This window comes from Rhinatrema bivittatum, chromosome 2 (genome assembly GCF_901001135.1).
Source record: "Rhinatrema bivittatum chromosome 2, aRhiBiv1.1, whole genome shotgun sequence".
Lineage (NCBI taxonomy): Eukaryota > Metazoa > Chordata > Amphibia > Gymnophiona > Rhinatrematidae > Rhinatrema > Rhinatrema bivittatum.
In genome coordinates this window covers 684,908,901-684,935,207 of record NC_042616.1, presented here as the reverse complement: position 1 = coordinate 684,935,207, position 26,307 = coordinate 684,908,901, and the positions used below count along the sequence as shown (strand labels likewise).

The 26,307-nt window shown below is 45.7% G+C and overlaps 2 protein-coding genes across 14 annotated transcripts in view; one reads left to right on the top strand and one right to left on the bottom strand.

The window, feature by feature from the left end:
• Positions 1-23,726, bottom strand: part of CHMP4C (charged multivesicular body protein 4C) — a 70,362-nt gene extending 46,636 nt beyond the window's left edge. The window contains exon 1 of the mRNA XM_029591569.1: positions 23,497-23,726. Within this exon, the coding sequence (XP_029447429.1) occupies positions 23,497-23,689 (193 nt within the window). The 5' untranslated portion in view covers positions 23,690-23,726. The remainder of the gene's footprint in view (positions 1-23,496) is intronic.
• Positions 23,727-23,863: 137 nt separating this feature from the next.
• The window catches only part of ZFAND1 (zinc finger AN1-type containing 1), a 31,741-nt gene continuing 29,297 nt past the window's right edge, over positions 23,864-26,307 (top strand). For 3 of the 13 annotated variants that reach the window (XM_029591560.1, XM_029591567.1, XM_029591561.1), the window contains exon 1: positions 24,573-24,790. In XM_029591560.1, the coding sequence (XP_029447420.1) occupies positions 24,589-24,790 (202 nt within the window). In that variant the 5' untranslated portion in view covers positions 24,573-24,588. The other 10 variants (XR_003854867.1, XM_029591568.1, XM_029591566.1 and 7 more) reach the window with 9 other exon arrangements.

Here is a 26,307-nt window from a genome sequence, read left to right as displayed (position 1 = left end):
CCTTCACACAGGCTAGCACCCTCACATACACATGAGCTCCCAATCTCTCACACACATACACACTCCTTCACAATCTCCTCATATAGGCTCCCTCTCTCTGAAACCCACACTCAAGCATCCCCCCACCCTCCATCTCTTACCTCCCATGCTATCACTCACACCCTCCTGCTCTCTTTCACCCTCCCCTTATACAGGCTCCGTCTCTGAAACCCACACTCAAGCATCCCCCCCACAACCCCCTCTTTCAACCAAGCTGTCTCACCCTCCCCCACACCCCCTCTCCTCATATAGGCTCCCTCTCTAAAACCCACACTCAAGCATCCACCTCACCCACCCTCTCTTACCTCCCATGCTCTCACTCACACCCTCCTGCTCTGTCACCCTCCCCTTATATAGGCTCCCTCTCCGATACCCACACTCAAGCATCCCCCCACCCTCTCTTACCTCCCATGCTCTCTCTCACCCTCCCCACCCCCCCCCTCTCTTACCAACCATGCTCTCTGTCACCCTCCCCTCTCTCACAGATACACTCTCTCTCACCGGCATCCCCCCCTTCATCATTCTCACCCTCCCCAACACACATTCTCTCTCACCAGCATGCCGCAGGACGCGCTCCGTTCGCGGTGAAGATGAAGGCCCGGCGCGCCGTTCGCGGTGAAAAGGGAAGGCCCTCGTGTGCCCCGAACGGCGCGCCTTCATCTTCACCGCGAATGGAGCGCATCCCGCGGCACACGGGGCCCTTCCCTTTTTGCTGCGAAAAGCGCGCTGGGCCTTCATCTTTGCCGCAAACAGAGCGTGTGCCGCGGGACGCACACCGTTCGCGGCATGCCGGGGTCTCCTCTGCTATTTTCTGCGCTGAATTTGGCAATTCTGCGCAAATTCTGCGTTCTGCAGTAGCGTAGAATTCCCCCAGGAGTAGTTACTAATCTAGTTCCAAAACAAGATCAGACTCATACATTTATTGCCAGCCTGCATTCCTAACTTCATCAAACCCTACATTTGTGCATCCGTGCTCTGGTTTCTCACTGTATCTTTCAAAACATTTAACTCTTTACACTCCCTCCTGTACCTTATGGTCCTCTTAGAAGGGTCTTCTTCAGCTCCCTCAGTTATTAGATTGGAGGTCACTAGAGTTTACTCTTAGCTTCCAAGCGCCTCTCCTCTGGAATGTCTTACCTCTTGACTTTCAAGCTCAGCTTAATTACATGAAGTTCTGGAGAGCAGTAAAAACCTGGCTATTCTTGCAGGCCTTTGATTTTTAACTTGCTGGAGAATCTTTTACCAGGCCATGTCTTCCAATTTATGTTACTTTGGATTATCAGTATTTATTCATATTTACATACCACCAACAAGTAGATTACAATATTAATATTGTTCATTAATCTTGTCCTTATTGTACTATTGTGATTTTAAATTTTGTACTTTGTCCCCATGCACTTTTTTGTTTATTTTTATGCACGTTATTTTAATATGTAAACCGCTTAGATAACTTGCCTTGCAGGTAGTATATAAAATTTAAAATACTATTACTATTCCACACACTAATTTTGAGTTCCTGAACTTATTAAAAAAGTTTCTTCCTCATCGGCCTGCCAGACCAGTCCAGATAAGTGGAATTCATCCCCCCTACCAGCAGCCGAAAGAAGAGAACAAACTGTTTTGACTTGACATCCCTCCCTATACTGAAGGGTTGCCAACTTCAGTCCTCGAGAGCCACAAATAGACCAGGTTTTCAGGATATTCACAATGAATATGCATGACAGAGATTATGTACAGTGATGGCAGTGCATGCAAATATATCCAAGGATATTCAATGTGGATATCCTAAAAGCCTGGCCATTTTGTGTCTCTCAAGGATCATAGAAACATAGAAACATAGAAACATAGAAATGACGGCAGAAGAAGACCAAATGGCCCATCCAGTCTGCCCAGCAAGCTTCACATTTTTTTCTCATACTTATCTGTTTCTCTTAGCTCTTTGGTTCTATTTCCCTTCCACCCCCACCATTAATGTAGAGAGCAGTGATGGAGCTGCAACCAAGTGAAATATCAAGCTTGATTAGTTATGGGTAGTAGGGGAAGTAACCGCCGCAATAAGCAAGCTACACCCATGCTTATTTGTTTTACCCAGACTGTGTTGTTCAGCCCTTATTGGTTGTTTTTCTTCTCCCCTGCTGTTGAAGCAGGGAGCTATGCTGGATATGCTTGTAGTATCAGTTTTTCTTCTCCCCTGCCGTTGAAGCAGGGAGCTATGCTGGATATGCTTGTAGTATCAGTTTTTCTTCTCCCCTGCCGTTGAAGCAGAGAGCTATGCTGGATATGCGTGAAGTATCAGTTTTTCTTCTCCCCTGCCGTTGAAGCAGAGAGCTATGCTGGATATGCGTGAAGTATCAGTTTTTCTTCTCCCCTGCCGTTGAAGCAGGATATGCATTGAAAGTGAAGTATCAGGCTTATTTGGTTTGGGGTAGTAACCGCCGTAACAAGCCAGCTACTCCCCGCTTTGTGAGTGCGAATCCTTTTTTCTTCTCCCCTGCTGTTGAAGCAGAGAGCTATGCTGGATATGTGTGAAGTATCAGTTTTTCTTCTCCCCTGCCGTTGAAGCAGAGAGCTATGCTGGATATGCGTGAAGTATCAGTTTTTCTTCTCCCCTGCCGTTGAAGCAGAGAGCTATGCTGGATATGCGTGAAGTATCAGTTTTTCTTCTCCCCTGCCGTTGAAGCAGAGAGCTATGCTGGATATGCGTGAAGTATCAGGTTTTCTTCTCCCCTGCCGTTGAAGCAGGGAGCTATGCTGGATATGCGTGAAGTATCAGTTTTTCTTCTCCCCTGCCGTTGAAGCAGAGAGCTATGCTGGATATGCATTGAAAGTGAAGTATCAGGCTTATTTGGTTTGGGGTAGTAACCGCCGTAACAAGCCAGCTACTCCCCACTTTGTGAGTGCAAATCCTTTTTTCCACATTTCCTCTTGCTGTTGTAGCTTAGAGCGATGTTGGAGTCACAGTAACCATGTGTATATTTATTGAATAAGGGTATTGTCTCCAGGCAGTAGCCGTCATTCTGGCTAGCCACCCACTCTTTATTGACGGCCTCTTGATTTTATGGATCCACAGTGTTTATCCCACGCCCCTTTGAAGTCCTTCACAGTTCTGGTCTTCACCACTTCCTCCGGAAGGGCATTCCAGGCATCCACCACCCTCTCCGTGAAGAAATACTTCCTGACATTGGTTCTGAATCTTCCTCCCTGGAGCTTCAAATCGTGACCCCTGGTTCTGCTGATTTTTTTCCTATGGAAAAGGTTTGTCGTTGTCTTTGGATCATTAAAACCTTTCAATTATCTGAAAGTCTGTATCATATCACCTCTGCTCCTCCTTTCCTCCAGGGTGTACATATTTAGATTCTTCAATCTCTCCTCATAAGTCATTTGATGAAGACCTTCCACCTTTTTGGTCACCCTTCTCTGGACCGCCTCCATCTTGTCTCTGTCTCTTCGGAGATACGGTCTCCAGAACTGAACACAATACTCCAGGTGAGGTCTCACCAAGGACCTGTACAAGGGGATAATCACTTCCCTTTTCTTACTCGATATTCCTCTCTCTATGCAGCCCAGCATTCTTCTGGCTTTAGCTATCGCCTTGTCACATTGTTTCGCTGACTTCAGATCATTAGACACCATCACCCCAAGGTCTCTCTCCTGCTCCGTGCACATCAGCCTTTCTCCCCCCATCAAATACAGTTCATTCGGATTTCCATTCCCCATATGCATGACTTTGCACTTCTTGGCATTGAATGTCAGCTGCCATGTCTTCGACCACTCTTCCATCTTCCTTAAATCCCGTCTCATTCTCTCCACTCCTTCCGGCGAGTCCACTCTGTTGCAGATCTTAGTGTCATCCGCAAAAAGACATACCTTACCTTCTATCCCTTCCGCAATGTCGCTCACAAAGATATTGAAAAGGACCGGTCCCAACACAGATCCCTGCGGTACACCGCTTAAAACCGCTCTCTCTTCAGAGAGAGTTCCATTTACCATCACACATTGTCTTCTGTCCGTCAACCAGTTTGCAATCCAGGCCACCGCCTCGGCACTCACTCCTAAGCTTTTCATTTTATTCACCAGTCTCCTGTGCGGGACAGTGTCAAAAGCTTTGCTGAAATCCAAGTAGATGACATCGAGCGCTCTTCCTCGATCCAATTCCTTGGTTACCCAGTCAAAAAAGTCAATCAGATTTGTCTGACAGGATCTTCCAATGGTGAATCCATGCTGCCTCTGGTCCAGCAATTCTCCCGACTGTAGATAGTTCACTATTCTCTCTTTCAACAGTGACTCCATTACTTTTCCCACCACCGAAGTGAGGCTAACCGGTCTGTAGTTACCAGCCTCTTCTCTGTTCCCACTCTTGCTCCTGTATGGAGTTATCCCATGTTTTTCCACTGTAAGCATCAAATATGAATCACAATAGCCAAGAAATATGTAGACCAGTGTTATAACTGGCCAAGACACTGTCAGAGTGGAAGGGAAAAGACCTGCAATGAGGCAAGAACACCCCCCCCCCCCCCAAAGAAATGGGTAAGGCAGGGGGAAAGACCTGCAACGTGGCAAAGACCCTCCACCTACCACGTGATTATGTATGAGCTTATACATATTTATCAGCTAGAAAGTATGACAGGGAGGCAAATAAGGACACTGAAAGCAATCCCTGAAAGAAAAGGAACCAGAAAAGCAAAAGGGGAGCCTGAAGTAGTCTAGCACCCTCTGCTATCGAGGAGGAAGATGACTAGGTGTGACCGGGGAGATCAAGGAGAGGAGACTGAAGAGAGGAGAAGCCCTGCTCAGGTTCGGAGAGTAACATGGAGTGAGAACAAGCAAGTACTGCCAGTACCAAGCCTTCTCTCTTCTACCCACATTCTCTGGACCTCCAGCCAGGGGTAAGTTAGCCATAAGTATTAATATATTAAGCAGGCTACAGTTTATGGCTTGTGTGAACTCACCCATGGTACAGAACTTTCATTTCTGTAAACTGCTGCTTAGTGGCCAAAATGTTAGAGACAGGAATTATTTTCTAAATGCTAAATCCTGCCAAATCTGGTAAATAAAAGTCTTCTGATGAGAACATGTCTTTTTCCTGAGCTTAGGATTGTGAAGTAAAGTGGGAGGGCAACTGGAAGTGTCCTGTAGCACAGCGGTTCTCAACCGGTGTGTCGCGACACACCAGTGTGTCGCCAAGCACCGGCAGGTGTGTCGCGTGGCTCCCGGTCCCTCCCGCTGCTCGTTCTTCCCTGCTGCCGTTGCCGCCGGGCTATCAGCACGTTCAAGCCCAGCGGGAACGGCAGCGGTGCAAAAAGAAAAGCTGTGGCATCCGCGGCTGGCCTTTTCTTCTTCCCGCGCCTGCATTCCCCGCCCCCCCCCCCCGGACCCGGAACAGGAAGTGGTGCGCGGGAAGAAGAAAGGCCGTGCCGCGTGATAAACTAGCAGTGGCCGCTGCAGCATCGGCCCAGTAGCGTAGCCACGGGTGGGCAGGTGCCCACCCAACTGAGACCCAGGCCCACCCAACTGGCACCGGAACTGCAAGGCTGTTGCGGGATCCCATCCCCGCGACAGCGAACAAGAGAACCCTCGCCTCGCGCGCCATCACGGCACACATGGGGAAGCGCTGCTGCGGCCGTATGGCCAACCGGTCTTCCTGTTCGGGGGGGGGGGGGGGGGGAGCGGAAGCGCCGCGCGCAGCTTCCGCTTCCTCCCCCAATGCAGGAAGATCAGCTGCCTCTCTTGCTGCCACCCGTTCTCCTGCTATCTTCGGGCCGTACTGCCCGCCGAACTTCCTGTTTGGGGGTAGGGGAGCGAAAGCGCCGCGCGCAGCTTCCGCTTTCTCCCCCAGAGCAGGAAGATCAGCTGCCTCTCTTGCTGCCACCCGTTCTCCTGCTATCTTCGGGCCAAACGGCCCACCGAACTTCCTGTTTGGGGGTGGGGGAGCGGAAGCGCCGCGCATAGCTTCCGCTTTCTCCCACAGAGCAGGAAGATCAGCTGCCTCTCCTGCTGCCACCGGCCTCCTGCTATCTTCGGGCGTCGGGGCCGATCTTCCTGCTTGGGGAGGGGAGGGAGGAAGCAGACGTTGTGCGCTGCGCTTCCGCTCCCCCCCCCCCCGACAGGAAGTTCGGCCCGACGCCCGAAGATAGCAGGAGGCCGGTGGCAGCAGGAGAGGCAGCTGATCTTCCTGCTCTGGGGGAGAAAGCGGAAGCTGTGCACGTGCTTGAATGTGTATGTGTGGATGAGAATGGGAGTGTGTGTGGGTGAAAACTGGAGCCTGGGTGTGTATGTGGGTGAGAATGGAAGCTTGAATATGTGGGTGAATGGGAGCTCGAATGTGTGTATGTGTGGTTGAGAATGGGAGCCTGGGTTTGTGGGTGGGTGAGAATGGGAGCTCGAATGTGTGTATGTGTGGTTGAGAATGGGAGCCTGGGTTTGTGGGTGGGTGAGAATGGAAGCTTGAATATGTGGATAAGAATGGGTGCTTGAATGTGTGTATGTGTGGGTGAGAATAGGACCTTAAATGTGTATATGTATGGATGAGAATGGGAGCTTGAATATGTGTGGGTGAGACTGGGAGCATGGGTTTGTGGGTGAGAATGGGAGTCTGGGTTTATGTGTGTGGGTGAGAATGGGTGCCTGGATGTGCGCATGTGTGTGCATAAGAATATAAGCCTGGGGAGGGGTGAGAAAGTGAGAACTTGTATGTGTGTCTGCAGAGAATGTGAGCTTGGGGGGGGGGGGGAAGAGCATATGAGAGTGAGAGCTTGAGTATGTGAGAGGGAGTCTGTGAGAGAAAGTGTGTGTGTGTGTGTGTGTGTGTGTGTGTGTGTGTGTGTGTGTGTGTGTGTGTGTGTGTGTGGAAGGGAAGAAGACAGTAATATAAGAAAGACACTGAAAAGGAATTAGGAAATGAGCTATAAAGGAAAAAATGGGAAAAAGAGACCAGGACCAACTGATTAGAAAAATACAAAGATCAGACAACAAAGGTAAAAATATATATCTATATTTTGAGATGTTAGCAATTTAAATATAAGCAACACAACCGCTCTCTCAAAATTTATGGACAGGTAGGAGCCGTGTATAAAATCGTAATAATAAGAAGGCTAAAGTACCACAAATCACCGTGAATTATGTTTGTATCATTAAGTAAACCTCATACTTAGGCGTAGATGTGAATGCTATGCTGCATAATTTGGCATTATTTATCAGTAAAAAAACAACTAGTAGATCTGCATGCCTACAGCCCACCCATGTTAACCTTGTGCCCACCCAAAAAATCAATTCTGGCTACGCCACTGCATCAGCCCCCAAGCTATTGCAGCAGACGGTAATCGAGAAAGGAGAGAGCGGCATGAGCCTCCCACGATCGATGGAATTCTTCCTTCTTGGCCTGCGGGGGGCTGGAGGAGGAGGAGCAGCTACCGTTTGTGCTCGGGAGGGGGGGGGGGGGGGGGGGAGGGAGGAAGTGAGTGACAGAAAGAGAGAGAATCAGCCAGCCTGCCTGTGTGTAAGTGAGAGAATGTATTTGATCGGGAGTATGTGTGTGATTGAGAGAAACTGGTCAGAGAGCTGATGTATGTGTATATGTGAGAGACGATGAAAGTGACTGCTCAAGGAGATGACTGATGTGTATGTGAGAGTGTGAGACAGTCAGTGATGTGTGTGTGTGTGAGAGAGAGAGAGAGAGAGAAAAAGCATGGAAGTGAGAAATCTGGGTATGTGAGAAAGCATGGGAGTAAGAAGCCTGGTGTTGTGGGGGTGTATGTGAAAGAAAGCACGGGAGTGAGAAGCCTGATTATGTGAGAGAGAGCATGGGAGTGGGAAGCCTGTGTGTGTGCATGTATATGAGAGAGACTGGTTGGTAAGGTGACGGTGTGACTGGTGTGTATGTGAATGTGAGAGAGAGAATGTGATTCAGGGAATGAGAAGCCTGTGCACGTGGAGAGCGAGCATGGAAATGAGAGAGAGACTGGGCGTGTGTGTGTGTGTGTGTGTAACAGAGAAAGTGATTATGGGAATGAGAAGCCTGTGCATGTGAAGAGAGTGAGCATGGGAGTGAGAACCTGGGTGTGTGTGAGACACAGCATGGGAGGGAGAAGCCTGTGTATGTAAGACAGAACATGGAAGTGGGAAGCCTGTGTGTGTGTATGCATGAGAGAGATCAGGTGACGGGTGTGTGTGTGAGAGAGAGAGAGAGAGAGAAAGTGATTATGGGAATGAGAAGCCTGTGCAGGTGAAGAGTGGGCATGGGAGTGAGAAACCTGTGTGTGTGAGACACAGCATGGGAGTGAGAAGCCTGTATATCTGAAAGAGAACATGAGAGTGGGAAGCCTATGTGTGTGTGTATATGCATGAGAGAGATCAGGTGACTGGTGTGTGTTTGTGTGTATGTGAGAGAGAGAAAGAAAGTGATTATGGGAATAAGAAGCCTGTGCATGTGAAGAGTGAGCATGGGAGTGAGAAAGCTGGGAGTGTGTGAGATACAGCATAGGAGTGAGAAGCCTGTATATCTGAAAGAGAACATGGGAGTGGGAAGCCTGTGTGTGTGTATGCATGAGAGAGATCAGGTGACTGGTGTGTGTGTATGTGGGAGAGAAAGAAAGTGATTATGGGAATGAGAAGCCTGTGCATGTGGAGAGAACAAGCATGGGAGTGAGAACTGGTGAGTGTATGTGAGAAAGAGAAAGTGATTATGAAAGTGAGAAGCCCATATATGTAAGTGGAACACGGGAGTGGGAAGCCTGTGTGTGTGTGTGTGTGTGTATGGCATGAGAGAAACTGTTCAGGAAGGTGACTGGTGTGTTTGTCAAAGACTGGGAGATGATTGGTGTGTGAGAGACAGAAACTGGTCATGGGGGCATGACTGGTATGGTGTGTGTGTGTGTGAGAGACATGGGCCCTAAGGAAGAGGACCATGAGTGTAGAGCTTAGCCACTACTGCTGCTTCTGCTGTGTGCTACAGCCGGCATGGAAGAGGAGTAGGAGAGCTGCTGGAGGGGGTAAGTAAAGGTGGCTTTTTAAGTTTATTTTTCTTGATTGACTGCTATTTTAATTATTTAATATTATGTGATGTGTCTGCTTTTTTTGAAATATTTTATTGGTGTTTGGAGAATTTTTAATAGTTTTTATGAGTTTTTAATTGTTGGATGTTATTCTGTTCATAGTTGTTGTGAAACATTTATTCTGCTTATTAGTATAGTTTTACAATTATTTCTGTGTGGGGATCTATAGCTGCTTGCTAGTTCTGTTTTCCTAATAAGAGGTGTATTGGTTTTTAGGGCCTGATTTAATATTTGTAGTGTTGCCTTTTCATAGATAGGGTTGCTCCTGTTTGAGTGTATTCCATAATACAGGTGTAACTGTGTGTGGATTAGTTTATGTGCATTACTACAGATCCTGGGAGTATGTTAGGTCGGTTCTGTGTCTGTTACAGAGATATTTTACTAGCATGTAAGTGTTTTATCAGTCTTATTTGTTGCGTTTTCTCAAGAGGTCATGCATTGGTGGTAAACTGCTGTCTTTTCATAAGTAGGGCTATTGAGCTTGAAAGTAGGAGTTTGAGTTGCTGTTACTGAGATGACACCAGAACCAGAATATCTTTTTTGTAGAGTGAGTTGAATGGGGAATGTCATAATTCTGCTTTACATCCATTATTGTGGATCAGGGGGGTTCCCGTGGATGCAAACTGTACATTTACATCTAGCCCTGTGACGATCATGGGTCAGTGTGTCACGCATGTGAGAACCATCTGTCAGGTGTGTCCCGACAGAAAAAAGGTTGAGAACCACTGCTGTAGCAGACAAGTCCCTGCACCCCTAAACTTGCTTACATTCTTATACATCTTGGTGCAATAGGGAAGGTGTCAGCAGCTCTCTGCCTCCAACAAATGCTAAGTGAAGTCCAGAACAGCAGGCAAAGAGGAGGAAGTAAGCTCCTGAGGCAAAAGTCTCTTAGGCCGCTTTCATTAAGGAAGAGGAGGCGGCTGGAGACCCAGGACAATAGTAAGGTGGTGGTTCTTCCCTCCCCCAGGGCAATCAGGGTTTGAGATCCCTGATTTCCCATGAAAGATAAAAAGTCAATGCTTCCCTTTAAGAAGTTCAAAAAGATAAATAAAAGGAAATCAAGGGGGAAGGAAGAGAGCCATGGTAACAGGCAGTAACCCATGGCCTATGGCAGTTAATCAGCCAGAAATCCCTGCGATTCCGGGAGCAACCTCCCCACGCCCACCTCCTACCACACTGAGTACAAGGTATGGAACAGGGGAGGGGATGCAACGGGTAAGGGGTCTGCTAGATCATTTATTTATTTATTTTTAGATTTTTATATACCGGTGTTCCTGTATTAAAATACAGATCACATCGGTTTACATTGAAACATAAAAATTACGCCAAGAGGCGGTACATATAACAAGGTTATAGAACTTGGAAAACATGGAAAACATGAGTGTAGCTGGCTCCTTTTGCAAGAACTGTGATAGCACTGAAATAAAACACAGCACCAGTGAGGGAGGGGCATGAGGTTAGAATTACCACCATGGAGCTCAAGGGCCCATTGGAAGCAGCTTTCCCATGGGGCTGGAATGGGTGAATCATTCCGGACATTCCTCAGCCGCTTGAGACCTATTCCTGGGAGGTCCACAGCAGGCACAGGAACCACAAGAGCGGGAAGAATGTGAGGAGCAGGGGTTTATTACTGATTCTGTAATGGTGATACAGAAAAGGTATTTTGTAGACCAGGGCATCTCAAACCTGTCCTGGGGACCCTATATACTGAGTCTCCATGATATGCAAATTTATCTCATGCATATTCATTCTGGATATCCTGAAAACCAGGACAGATTTGTGAAGCCCTACAGAAGACTAAGGCCCAGGAAGAGGGCAGGAGGAAAAAGGCAGATAAGACTCCATCAGGGCCGGTTCAAGGTTATTAGGTGCCCTAGGTGAAACCTTCTGCCTTATATCCACCTGCACCCCCCCAGTCTCAGCCCAAACTCCTACCTCATTCACGCCCACTGAGTGTGCGCTTCTCTGAGCCGTGAGCAGGATGGGCACTGCTCACAGCCCACTGAATCTCTACTCTTCTTAGTTGCGAGCGGGATAGGCTCCGCTCGCAGCCCCCACATGGCTGCTCTTTGGTACCAGAGGCAACCGCCTAGTTCACCTAATAGGACGCACCAGCCCTGGACTCCATGAGAAGCTCCCCGGGAACTTAAGAAGCCCAAACTAAAATTAGATCAATTTTTTCCCTGAAGAAAAGCTCCTTGCTAAATAAAGAGGACTTAAGATTCACAAGATGGATGGGAGGAAGGGGAAATAGTAGAGCAAACAGCAGACTCAGCAGTTAGGCTGCTCAGAGGTGAAGAGTTTGGACAGCCGATTGCTAAAGTTACTCATGCTTTATTTATTTACTTATTTATTACTCATGCTTTACAATTAGAGGAAGAACAACCCATTTAAGAGAGTCCAAAGGGGGACCTAATACTGAAGGAGTATAGAAGCCCCCCCTAAGGCTTTCCCAGTGCATGCAGCCATAACGGAAATGCTGGACCTGGAGTGAGAATGCCCAGATGCAATGTTTAAATGTAGAGGGCTATGGATAAATTATATGCACTGCAGCAGCAACAAAAGGAGCAGTTATACCAGTTGCCTAGCAAAGATGTAGCGGTGGCAGCTGTCACTAAGAGAACCACAATTCCAGCGCTGCGTATGTCATGGAGCACTATAGAAACGTTTAGTAGTAGTTGTAGTTGTTGAAGGGAGAATAGCACTGAAGAACCCTCAGGACAGGAAGGTGGAGTCCACATTGAAGAGATCACTAGAAGTAGCTAGCCTTTCACTTTAGGCAGCCATTTGCCGAGGACATGTGGCGAGAGCACTGCAATGATTGAAGCAACAGTCCCCTTGGTGCGAGGACCCGGAGGCATCACAATCCAGCGGGATACAGATGGCACTCAGAGTCCATAGCAGACTCCCTGTTGATTTGGTCATACAAATGGCCAAACAAATAGCAACGAATGTGTTGACCAGGAGAATACTGTGACTGATAAACTGGGCAGCAGACAGATTCTAAGGCCAGATTGAGCAGATTGCCTACCATTTAATGGCAGACAGCTATCTGGGGAGGAGCTAGAGCAGTTAGTCAAAACTCTGGGTGATTCTAAGTCACAGAGGCTATCTGAAGATAAGAGCAGGACTAATTTTAAAGGAGCTGCTGGAAGGGTCCAGCCAAAGGATTTTAGATGGTATTGGCCAGTGATACCTCTGGCACAACAGAGGTCTAGGCCGCTAGAATGAGAGCAGTCCTTTCTGGAAAGTAGGCACAATGGCAAAGATAAGGACACCAAGGGGCACATGGCAGGCAGAGACACCACTCAGGACCTCTCCTCAATCCCACTGGTAGGACGACTACAACAATATTACGAGAGACCAATGGATCCCAGAAGTGATACAGTGGGGTTATTAGAATTAAAATCTCCAATAAAATATGTTCAGACCCCATGCAAGGGACACAAAAAGTAAGTGCTACAGAGAACAATAGACAGGTTACTGTACTTACAAGCTATAATACTATTCCCAATACAGGAGAGAGGGAAAGGCAGCTAGTCAAACTATTTGTCCTCTTAAAGAAAGAAGGAACCTTTCAGCTGGTCTTGGTCCTCAAAGTACTCAACAGTGTCTGTATGTACACTATTTCCACATGGAAACACTGAACATGCTGATTATGGCATATCTATTTACTGTTTAGGGTCTTGCCAGGTACTTGTGACCTGGATTGGCCACTGGTTAGAATCAGGATACTGGGCTTGATGGACCCTCAGTCTGACCCAATATGGCCATTCTTATGCTCTTATGAAAAGGAGAGTTTTTGTCATGGATAGATTTATAAGAGTCTTACTTCCACATACCATTAAGGAGACATCAGTAGTTTTAGCACTTTGCAATATTAGGGAACCGTTTCCAGATCAAGGCACTTGCATTCGGCCTGGTGATAGCTCTCAGGATATTTTCAAAAGTAATGGCGGTAATAGCAGCTGCCTTACCCAAAGAAGAAATAAGAGTACACCCGTATCTGGCTATTGGTTAATAAGAGCAGACTTGGTGCAGGAGGGCCATCAGGCATCAGTCAGAGTTATATGAACACTGAAGAACTTAGGCTGAGTAGTGAATAGGGACAAAAGCTATTTGGAGCCATCACAGCAGTTGACCTACCTGGGAGCCAGTTTAACACGAGAATAGGGAACATATCCCTACCAAGCAAGAGAATCCTCAAATTGCAAGGTCAAATAAAAAGCATTCTAGCTTCAGCCTCCCCTACAGCCTACAATTACTTCCTCCCCTACAGCCTACAATTACTTCCAGCTCTTAGCTCAATGACAGCCACAATCAAGGTGGTTCTCTGAGCAAGAATCCATCTACATCCCCCTTACAGCAGAGCCTATTATTCATATGGGCACCACCGAGCCAAGAATTTGACAGAATACTGCCTATAACAAGACCGGCCAGGAAAATCTTGCAGTGGTGACTAGACAGAGCGAATCTTTCAAGGGGAATTAGTTTTGAATCATCAAAATGGGCGACGTTGACCACAGATGCAAGTCAGTCAGGATCTGAGGCACACTGCAAAAAGAAAAGTGGTGCAAGAATGCTGGTCAAGCAGAGAAGAAAGCCTCTCAATGAATCATCTAGCAATCAGACTAGCACTGAAAAGCTTCCTACCAATGCCCAAGGGCAAGGCTGTAAGAGTATTGTCAGACAATAAACAGCAATAGCGTATGTCCACAGATAAGAGGGAACAAGAAGCATTCAAGTGATAAGAGAAGTAGAACACCTCAGTCAAAAGAATATATTGGTTCTTGTTGCTTGAGACTTACCAGAGCAGCATACCACAGGACTCTCACCAATCTGGTACTACCAGGATGACTAGACCTGGATGATTCACAATTTTCCTCAGGGTCTTCCTCACTATTGGCCATAGTGGGAATATATACAGTAATGCTTTTCTGGGCCAACTCTGTGTTAGGGCATCTATCCCCCTAGATCGCCATTCTCTTCAACTGAAGTTCTTCACCTTGACATTCTTGTGTAGTGCCATTAGATCCCAATGGGGACACCCCCATCTGGCCACAATTTGGTTGAAAGTTTTCTTTGCCAGCTCGCATTCTCCTGGGTCAAATCTATGGCAGCTTAAGAAATCTTCTGTGTTGAATGTTTTGGCTATATGTGTAACAGATATATCCACACATTTACTCAGAATGAAGGCCTGCTATGACAGGAACCAATGATCATAGAAAATCCAGCTCAGTTTTGACTTGTGGCATGGCTCTGGAAAGGAGAAAGTTCAACAGAAGACGGTATTCAAAGCAGATAATGCTGACCTTGCTTAAGGCAAAAAAGAAGTCAATCTCATTACTGAATTCAAGAATTTGGAAGATCTTCAAGATAGGGGGGTGCAGAAAGAAGGGAAGGAGGTTGAAGAAGGTAAAATTACCCTCTACCTTGAAGTTTCTCTAGGATGGTTTGGATAAGGGCCTAGCAGTGAACTCATTAAGGGTACATCTTAGTGCAGTGATGGCAAACTCCAGTCCTTGAGTGCCACAAACAGGCCAAGTTTTCAGGATATCTACAATGAATATGCATGAAAAAGATTTGCATGCACTGCCTCCACTGGGAACGTACTGGAGGATCTAAAGGCACACTCCACAAGAGCTCAGGTAGGCTTGTAGGTGGAGCATAGAATGGTAGACCTAGCAGAGACTTGTAGGGTAGCATGCATTCATTTTCAAAATAGGCTGAATGTTCAAGAGAGGAAATATAGCCTTCTCCACAGGGGTCTTAAGAGACAGCTCTAGGATACACCCACCTGGGATACGTAATGCTTAGATACATCACATTTGTCTGGACTGGTCTAACAGGATGATGAGGAAGATTCAGTTAGATCTCACTTGCTAACTGCCTTTTCTTGAGTCCTGAGAGAACAGTCCAGAACCCATCCCAACAAGGGATCAGGGAAACAGAATTTGTTTTGGTTGCATTCTTGATTGTGAGTAGAATGAAGTGAAAGAATATAGACGTTAGAGAATAAGAAGCAAACAGAAGACTCTTTTCCTTTGGTTACATAATAGCCATAAACAAGATGTAACCCAGGGAGGATAGGCAGAGAATATGATCATCCTTATTTGTTTCCAGATTATTTACAATATTCTTTTGTCAAGTTCCAGGAAAAGCTACATCATTCCGTTTGGGCAAAGAAAACTACCAATGGCTTCCCTGCTGTACCAGGCTATTTAGGGAGGAATGTGAGGTTTGCCTCCATCTGTTGCTGGGGGAGGGGGGGGGAGATACCACTTGTCTGGACTGGTCTGTCAAGACTCAAGAAATGAGAATAGCAGGTAAAATATAATTGAACTTTTTACTACAGGATATAGTATAATTAGGTCTTACTTGCTAATTCTCTTTCCTTGAATCCTGACAGACCAGTCCAAATAAATGCAATTCATGCCCCTCACCACCAGCAGATGGAGGCAGAGTACAAGCTTTCTTGTCCTGAAGTCCCAGGGAAGGAGTCAGTAGTCTCTTGCCTAAGCTGGTCCTCTAATTGCTTCTGGTCATCCCCATCTTCTAATACATATTTCTCTCTCTCTTTTTTTTTTTTTTTTTGTAAATGTAAGCAGAACAAACAAATGATTTAATCAAGAACAGTGTATACTGATGGGTCCCCTCTGACTGAGCTTCACCTATGTTCTTTCTTTCCCAGGTGCGCCAGCACTTCTCCATCTCTCTCTCTCTTTTACAGATGCCACAAAAAGAAACAAGTGATTTGATAGACAAAATGTATTCTAAAACCAGAAACCCAATGGAAAGAGCATCTCCTCTGCTCTTCATTGCCTACCCAGATTATATTCTGCTCTGATGTATATGTGCTTTTTCATCAGTTATTTACATTCCCTCCCCCTGTTTCAGGTGTAGGTTCTGGACTAGACTGTCAGGACTCAAGGAAAGAAAATTAGCAGGAAAAACCTAATTGTACCTTTGTCTTTGACCTGTCAGAACAGTCTATACAAATGGGATGTACCTGAGCTGTACTTATTCCGGGCAGGAGTTACCCAGAGATGCTTCCAGGACTCCGATTGCAAATCTTGCCTCCTTTCTCTCTTGGAAATTCAGCTTATAATGCTTTGTAAATGTGTGCACATAGCACCAGTTGACATCTTCAAAACAGCAATGTGGTCCTATTGCTCTATATTCTGCTCAGGCCGTTGCTTGGGTTTCCGTAGAGTATGTTCTCAGGCCTTTAGAACCTGGTTTCCCTTTTATCACATTGGCTGTCATTATCACCTCCCTGATCCATCTGGCAAGTGATGCTTCAGAGGCAGCTTCTCCTTTTTGCCTCCCAGTAATAAGACAAACAACTTGACTGACTTCTGAAACAGATTTGTCACCTTCAAATATCTGAATCCCAGCAAGAAAGTTACCTGATTGAGGTGAAATTCTGATACAACCTTTGGCAAAATATGAAGGTACTGGCCCGAAGGTTACCTTCTCCCCTTGGATCCCTGCATGAAAAGGCCTGCAGCTCTGAAATCCTTCTTGCAGAACAAACTGACACCAACAAGTTCATTATTAATGTTAGATCCTTTAATGAAGTCCTTTGAGAGGTTCAAAAGGGGCCTCTGCTAGCATCCTCAGGACCAAATTCAGGTCCCACAAGGGTACTAGAGGCTTCAGCAGTGTCTATAGGTGTCTTGCTTCTCTCATAAAGTGAACCATGTTTGGGTGTGCTGCTATGGAGGCTCCATTCACTTGCCCGCTGTAGCACGAAATGGCTGATTCTTGAACCCTCAAAGAATGTACACTAGGCCGTTACTCAACCCTTACTGCAAAAATTGCAGAAGCCTGTCTATCTCTGCTTTCCTAGATTAAAATCTTCCACTGTTTATACTAGTTCTCAAAATCCTCCAGATTCTAACATATGTAACTGAAGTGGACTTTCTTCTAGCTCTCAGTAGGGTTACGATTACCTGAGCAGAATATACCCTCTTTCTGAACCTACTCCTCTCAATAGCCAAGCCTTAAGAGAGATGTGCTCTAGATCAATACATGATGACCAGTCTTATTTCAGCAGACCTGACACTCTCAAACTTTACAGGCTCTCCCCTTTTCAGCCTGACTAGATCCGCATTCCACGGCCATCTCAACCAGTCTGGTGTGACCAGAACCACTTACCCTGGATGTTCCACTATTCTTCTTACCACCTTCTCTACTACTAGCCAGGATGGGAAGACAGAGCATAGGCCATCTTTGGGATACAGTATCTATCCCTCTGGTTCCCCATTTTCTTCCAAGACTGTAAAATTGCCTTGCTTTGGAGTTCTTCCGTGTGGTCATCAGATCTCACAGAGGCCTTCCCCATGTGTCCACTATCTGCCTGAAGGCTTCTTCTGCCAACTCCCATTCACCTGGGTCCATCTTCTGGTGGTTTAGGAAATTAAGCAAGGTGATTGCCCAAGCCACAAAGCAAACAAAAACACAATATAGGGCAGGAAAAAGCACTCAATGTCCATTAACTTCTAGTTTAAGACAGATTTGAATACGCAAGATCCAGATGTATCCAGAGATATCTAAACTCAAAAATAAAGTTTATTTATTTATTTATTTAATAAATATTTCTATACCGGACTTCACGAATAGAATTCACATCAGGCCGGTTTACATGGAACTTAGGGGAAAAAAACAAGAGTAACCCAAAAACAAGAAGGCTGAATCAAGCAAAGTTACATAAAACAAGGGCATAGAACTTGGAGGCTAAAGTAGCCAGGAAGAAAGGTAGAGCGGAAATTAGCAACAAATCAATAATATATAACTGGTTATGAGATAGTACTCCCTCCCCCCCAAAGTTGCACGGTCCCCTGACACAGACCGTGTTTCATGCAAAAACTGCATTGGGAGGGACCCAAATCATGGTCTTGTTAAATGTACCAGTGGAAAAACAGAGTCCCAAATTGCTTATTTAAAATGAGAGGGGAGATCTTCTCATCGAGCATTCATTTCTTTCTTCCAGGGATAGAGACAGCACATTGGAAGGCAAACTGTTTGCGTGCAACGTTTCTACGAGGTTAAGCTTTAAAGGACAGGAGGTTTAGGAAATTAGCTTGAATGTTGCCTATCCCAGCTTCGTGTCCCACCTAGCTTATTATCATAGCTGTTTCCTTCGTTACATGCAAGCTTCTTGTCCTCCCCCCACCATCACCCCATCTGTTCAGATATGCCACTGCTGTGGCACTGTCCGAAAGCACTTTGACCACTTTACCTTCTAGCCTTGGCAAACAGTTTACCAGCAACAGCTTGCTCTGGTTTCCAGGTGATTTGAGTATTACTCTTCCAGTTGCGGTCAGGTCCCTTGCACTACTTTCCCTCACAGTGTACTCCCTCCCCCCCAAATCCTGCTCCGCTTGCATCCGCCATTAGCATTATCCAGTGTGGGGGCTTAAGCCTGGATGCCTTGGCCAAACTGGCCTTGGATAACCATCACTTCATGCTTCTCCTGACCTACTCTGTTATAAGGATCTTCTTTTTCGAAATCCTGACTTCATAGGGTCCGCCTAATAGGGTCCTCTGTAACAACCTCATGTGGGCCCTTGTCCAGGACAGCATCTCGACTGTCACTGCCATTGACCCTAACTCCTGGAAGTTATCCCAACCGCCATTAAGTATCCCATATTTGTTGTTGCATTAAGTATCCCATATTTGTTGTTGCAACTTGTCTATCTGCTCCTGTGTCAGGGACTGCATTCCCATCTTTGCATCAAACTGTGCCCAGAAATACACCAGTGTCTGGGAGGGGTACAAGTGACTCTTGTCCCTCTTTACTACCCATCCTAACTTAAGCAACAGAATCGTATAGTTAACATCCTTACTGGAAAGAATTGGCTCTTATTAGCCAATCATCCAAGTATAAATGTACTGTGACCCCCTGTCTGAAGAGGAAGACCACTACCACCTCATTACTTTTGTAGACATTCTTGGTGCCGTAGCCAGACCTAATCGCAGTGCCTTGAATTAATAATGTTCCCCTAGTACTGCAAAGTGCTGGACATCCTTCCTGATTATATTAAGAAGGTATGTTTCCGGAAGTTCCAGAGATGACAGAAATTCTCTTTTTCTTACTGACCTCACCATCCCCAGCAACTCCATGCAGAAATGTGGGACCCTCAAAGCTTGGTTCGCCTTCTTTATATCTAATAATGGTTGAAAGGTTCCTTCTTTGGAACTATGAAGTAAATTGAATGGCTTCCCTTTCTTCCTTTGGGACTAGCACTTTTGCTTGTAAATGGAGAAGTCTGTCTATTGTTTCCTGCACTGACAATATCTTGCTTGCTTTTCATGGTGATGTAAGAAAAACTTCCTTTATTGTGATTATTAGTTCCAGTCTGTAACCCTCTTGTATGGTGCCGAGCACCCACTGGTCTCCTATTATGTGGATCCACTTCTCGCAGAAACTTTGTAATCTGCCTCCTATTGGCAAGAGCGAGAAGTGGGCCTGCAAATTGTCATTGCAGTCCTTTACCGATGAGTGGTGTCCTAGTGCCCCCTTCCTCTTGAGATATATCTGGTTCTTCGAAAGGGCTGTGGGCATCCCCAGCAGTCTAGTAGTCCTTGTGTTCTGGTTCTTGGCCTGCCTATATTGTTTGCAATCCTTTGGGCCTTGTTGGCTCATGCCTAAAAGGAAGATCATTCTGACCCTTATCTTCTGGTAGTCCTTACAGTCTTTCAGCAGCCCCTCCAATTCTTCGCCAATTAGCAGTCTTCCCATAAATGGAAGCTTACCTAACCTGGCAGACATGTTTGAGATCCTTCTCTTTCTGTTGCTAATGTAAACTGATGCATCCATTGCATCAGTATCCTGGTTACACACAAACCCCTCTGCAAATCACTGCCTGCATGGCAAGGCTAGACAACTTAAAGGCTCTCTTCAAAAGAGCTTCTACCTTCCTGTCCTGGGAGTCCTTCAGGGCAGCTCTCCCCTCCCCTGGGATTGTAGTCCTTCATGCACTTGCATAAACCACAGAATTCACCTTAGGCAGGCGAAGCAACTTCTCACTCTCTTTCTGATCTATTACAAACAGCTTTTCCATTATCCTCCTACTTCTCAGCCTTGGCTCTGGCCTCTTCCACTTTGCAGCAATTACCGTATATTCTGTATTGCTGAGTGTATTGGGAAGGCTCTAGCTGGCTTTTTAATGCTTATTAATAAGGGATCACTCTTAGAGGACTAGCTGAAGGATCTGAAGCCTAACAGCCTCAACATCTAGAAGACTCTAGCTATTAATGGCCCCAGTTCTTCAGGCCTAAACAGCCAAACTTCCACATTGTCCTGGCAGACCCTCAAGTCCCCTCTCTCATCCTCTTCCTGGGAGTCACTTTGAGAAGAGTCTCCCTCGTCCACTAAGGCTAGGTTCACCTTTGCCACATCTATAAGTTCTATGTAAAGCCTCTGTTTTGCTGATTTTGAAGTTATAATGTAAACCGAACTGATGTTATCCTACGAAGTCCGGTATATAAAAACCACAAATAAATAAATAAATCTGCTCGAGTCCCATTCCTCTCCTGGGGTGTTCCCTGCTGGTGCTCTCCTCCTGTATTGGCCTGCTTTTAATTTAGTAATAGGCCCCCATGCATGGCCAACATGAATTCTGTGGAGAACTCCTCTATCCCTTCCAGCGGGAATCTGACCATGGCAACCCACTCTTTGTGCCTGCCCCTACCCTCCAATGCAGTTAAAGACTGCTGTGATCTTCAACCTGCTCAAAAATTTTAGGAAACACTGCAAAAGGCCGAGTGCACTGCTCCGCCCCCCTCATCCATCTCAGCAGTCACAGTTCTTGCAGAATGACCCTGCAATGCTTGCAAAACATTGGGCTCCACACCCAATGCACTTTCTGGTGCAAATGTATGGAGAGGGTTGGAGAGACTTGGGGGGGGGGGGGGGGGAGAACGGGTTGGAATCTAGGCCCGTGGCTTGGGACTTGCCCTGAGCTTACTGCTCCTCTCTTCCATGCGGCAGAACTTTTTTTTTGTTAAAGACATGGAAGCTCTACTTTCACTGCAATGGGAAATGCCGGCCAACAAGCCTGATTGCCCTGGAAGATCAGCCCCCTGAGGCCAGTCATTCCTAGTAGGGTCACCAGCACTGGCTATCCCTGGGGAAATCAACCTTAAGGAAGGCCATTGTCCCTTGGAGCCTCTACTGTTTTCTTCCTGCTGAACCAGCTGATTCTTACCAACTGTTGGAGGCAGAGAACTACAAACTCCTTTCCTGCTGTACCAGGGAGGGACATCAGGACAAGAAAGCTTACAGTCTGCCTCCATCTGCTGTTAAGGAGGTACAAATTCCACTTATCTGGACTCGTCTGGCAGGAGAGAAATAAATGTGCATTTCCCCAAAATTAGACTACCTTCAAGATCCTATTATTTATACAATACATTAACCAACTGTAAGATTGGCCCCTACTCATTACAGCTAGTATCAACAGTTGTTGAACAGCATTGTAGAGTTATAACATAGTATAAAAGATTAAGTAGCAATGCCACAGTGACCTAGGGACAGATGTTCTGGCAACAGCCTAACTACATTATTATGAAACAAAGGCAAAAACAAGATGGAGTGCTAGATTAAGTATGGGATGTATCCAGGATAATAGAGAACTGATAAGGAAGTAAACAATACACAACTAAGATACTATACACATCAAAGAACATAAAATGTTCTTTGATGTGTATAGTATCTTAGTTGATCACACCCTCTTAGTTGATCTCACCCTCCGACCCCTAACTCCTACCCCCCACCGCTCCAGTCCCTGCCCTGACACCCCCCCCCCCTTACCTCCCCATGTCTCCTCCTTCCACAGGATATATTATGTTTATGCCTCACTACCCTATTGTTTTTCGTTGATTATTGTATCACGCTCCAGTTGTTATCGCTATAATATCTTTCCTGTCTTCCATCTCCCATGTTTTCGCTCCCTGTTCAATGTAACTTTACCTTCTACATAGTTGTTAATTGGTTTCCCCTTGTTCTATTGTAAACCGGTACGATAAGACCTAGTCTTGAGTATCGGTATAGTAAAAGAATCTAAGTAAATAAATAAATAAATAAAATGTGCCATACTGGGTCAGACTAAGTGACCATCAAGTCCAGTATCCTGTTTCCAACAGTGGCCAATCCAAGTCACAAGTACCTGACAACTACCCAAACATTAAATAGATCCCATGCTACAAATGCCGGCGACAAGTAGTGGCTATTCCCTATTGATTAATAGCAGGTTACAAACTTCTCCTCCAGGAATTTATCCAACCAAGCATTAGAGCTAAAGTATCCCAACAGAGCGGTTGCAATAATAAGAAAAGTAGTCCATGTGCCTATAAGTAAAGAATCACCTGAGCTAAAAGATTCCAAATTATCCCTGACAACTGAAAAGTAGAATGTTAATACAAACAAAACACACACTTTTAAAATACCATAAGTCTAAAAAGATGGGAAAGTTACAGTGTACAGCAATGAATGATGACAGACTTAATTGGCATCTCACAGACATGGTGGAAGGAGGATAACCAATGGGATAGTGCTATACCAGGGTACAAATTATATTACAATGATAGAGAGGAGCAACTTGGTGGCAGGGTGGTGCTTTATGTCTAGGATGGCATAGAATCCAACAGGATAAAGACCCTGCAAGAGACTAAATGTACAATCGAATCCCTGGTGTACTGGGGAAGAGTATAGCAATAGCGATAGGATAGGAGTATAGGAGTATACTACCTGGATAAAACGATGAGATGGATAGTGAAATGCTAAGAGAAATTAGGGAAGCTAACCAAATTGGTAGTGCAGTAATAATGAGAGATTTCAAAAACCCCAATATCGACTGGGTAAACTTAACATCAGGACATCTTAGAAACAGAAAGTTCCTGGTTGAAATAAGTGGCAGTTTTATGGAGCAATTGGTTCAGGAACAGACAAGAGAGGGAACAATTTTAGACTTAATTCTCAGTGGAGACCAGGATCTGGTGAGAGAGGTAACTGTGGTGGGGCCACTTGGCAACAGTGATCATAATTTGATCAAATTTGAATTGACAGGAAGGGGGACAGTAAATAAATCCATAACTCTAGCACTAAACTTTCAAAAGGTAAACTTTGAAAAAAATGAGGAAAATAGTAAAGAAAAAAAAACCTGAAAGGTGCAGCGACAAAGCTAAAGAGTGTGCAACAGGCATGGACATTGTTTAAAAATACCTCCTCTGGCAGCCCAGTGAAACTCCACCCCGAAACCTCTCTCCCCTCCATGGGCCACAGAACGCCCCCTTCCTCCGCTCTCATTCTTGGTTTTCCCCACCGCACCTCATTTTCTTGTTTTTTTGATGACCAAGAATGCGCTCTCCTTTGACCCAAAATATCCCTCCCCCCTTCCCTCACCTCGCTTGTTCTTAGTGCCGTGCTTGCGGGCTGTGGCCACCTCCTGCTCGATCTTCTTCTCCAGGAACTCCTGCTTCTTGGTCAACATTTCCTCCGTCTCCCGCAGACGGCCCAGCGCCTCCTGCGCGCTCGGAGTCCCGCGTTTGCGGGAGGCACCGCCGCCGCCCTTTAACAGCTTCGTCAGCTTGCTCATCTCTCTTACTTTCCTTTACAGTAAGGTCGGCTTTGGTGTTTTACCTCCCACTGCCCCTTACAGAACCCGAGGACAACTCCAGCGAGCCGCACGGCACCTGCCACTTCCACACCTGTGCGGCCGCGCGATGACGCCGCGTAGGGGAACGCCAGATCGGTGACGTCAGAGACCGCTCGAGCGTCAGGTGGAGAAGACGGAAGAACAGGTTCTTCCCAATGGGCAGGAAGCAGAGCGCTGCGAGCGACAACTCTCCTCTCACCGCCTCCCAGTGACGTCGCCTAAAGAGCAAATGGTTAGTGGCTGCGCAGGCGCGACCGGTGATGGCGGAACTGGATGTTGGGCAGCACTGTGGGGTGAAGCAGTGTGGCCAGCTAGGTAATTACAGGAGAAGAATCACGGCTTCTGATCCATTCCAGTCAGCGAGCTACTGCTTTTGAAGTTTCGTCATTAATTGTTTCTCGCAGTTTTGACATCTTGGAAAGTGCCCCTGCAGGAGTTTGGCGCTCCTTTTCTTTTCTACGTCCGGTCCTTATCGGCAGTTTGCTGCTATTTCAGCTGCAGCACGTTTGGTGGTTTCTCTCTCTCTCTCTTCTTCTTTCTCTGTGTCCTCTTTTAGCAGTACCGCATCTGCCCATTATCTGTCTGTAGTCAAACGAACTGAGGGGCAGATGGTTTGATCTTGTACTCATTCTGCAGAAACGGTATATGTCCCAAAGACAAACCACGAGAAAGATATTTCAGCGGTTATATTTCTGCGTAGCCTATTCTCATGGGGGTTTCTTTCTGTAGATTCACTGAATGCCGTGGAAGCATGTAACTTATTCTAGGCGTCGGAATGGGATGGGCCATGCTCTTAGCAATTTGGGGTAGGTATTCTTACTATGCAGCTTGCAGGAAACATGACATTTAAAACAACCATTCCCCCCAGCCGCCTCCTGTGCAGTTTTCTCGGGGCGGAAGTTGTAAAACGTAACTTCCGCCCGAGCAAGCTGCAGTTTAAAAGGAGCTTCACCATATTTAGTCTCTCTTTCACCAGATCTTTCTTGCTTTACTGTTGCTTCTTTCAAGATACCGGGGGCATTTGTCCCACCACCAATACTGGTGAGTAGAAGGGAGCAGGCGAAAGGATAAGGGGCTCAGGAAAGGAGCTGGCAGTGGCTGTTCAGGGTTAAGGCCGGTTGATTTGTTTGGGGACCAACCTCCAACTGGGAAGGCGTTCTGCCGCCCCGTTACTTCATATATGAACATTGACGATTCGCTAGTTCTTTGTTTAATATTAATTTAGTAATATAAAACTAAAAGGGGGATTTTTTTTTTTGCATTTATTTTAGTTTATGACCCCCGTAACTATTGTTTCTGAAAAGGAATCGGAGAAGAGAGAACTGTCTAACAAATCTAGCGGAAGTATAATACAGGAAAACCACATTAAGTATTTTTGACACAGATATTTACATGATTTCTGTAAGCCTTAAGTTTACACAGCTTATTCCAATATATGTAAAAATCTGTGTTGTTGAGACAGCTCACAGATTGAATTTGGAGGTCATGTTTTCATAACCAATAAGTTATTAAAACTACCCAGCAGGGAAAAAGGTGGTAGGCAGTATGTAAAATAACTGTAATATATTTCCTGCTGCTTGTGGTTTAGTATTTTACTAGATCCCAAAGAATATAACTTGGGCTTATTCCTCTCTGGATCCTTGCTGCCCTATCACAGCATTACTTTTAATGACCGTAGTGCTTTTAGAACTTGGTACCTTTGCTATCCTAGTATTTAACCTTTTCAGGCCTGTGCTACTGGGTCCATTCTAATTTGAACTCGTATGTTTTCTGTTATCCTGAGAAGTTATAAACTGCTACCCAATGTGTACCTTATATATTCTGTTAATCATGTAAAAGTTTATTATCCATTGAAATAAGGAAGACTCTTTGTAAATGCATCCTTAAACTGGAGAAGGATACGACTGACTATAAGCCAGTGGTTCTTAAACATTTCTGTTGATGAGCTACTTATCAGAGGACCCACTACAAAAAAAAGTATTCTAAGGCTGCAGAGATGCTTTTATAAGTTTTAAATAATTTACATATTACTAACAGGCTTGCTATGTACTTTTGAAATTTCTGGTTGAATGATTAAAGTGGAGCTTTATTATATCATCCACCTGCAATTCCAGAGCATGCTAGTTTAGTCCATTATCTCCCAAATTTTTTAAGAATCTATCCTCTAAATAGGACACTGGGACATAATGGGTTAACTCAAATATTAGGATGCTTGACTCTTGTCATTGAGGGTCCTAAACAGGCCTGGTTTTCATAATATCAGACTATTATATTTGTGTATACTAGATCCAAGAATTGGTTTAATTTTCATATTTTGCTTACTCTGAAAATCAGATTTGCTCTGCATTTAGGCAGGACAGTCCTAGGAAGTGGGTTATGCACCTCTACCAGCAGATGGAGACTGAGGTAAAAACTGATATCACGGCTATATAGCCCTGCCCAACATCAGCCTACCACTAATCCTCTTCTCCAGCAGATGATGGATGAGCGTTTCCCTACTGGGGACTACAAGTAGATGGATTTAGAAGAAGACGAGCAGCTGAATAGCACTACTTGCC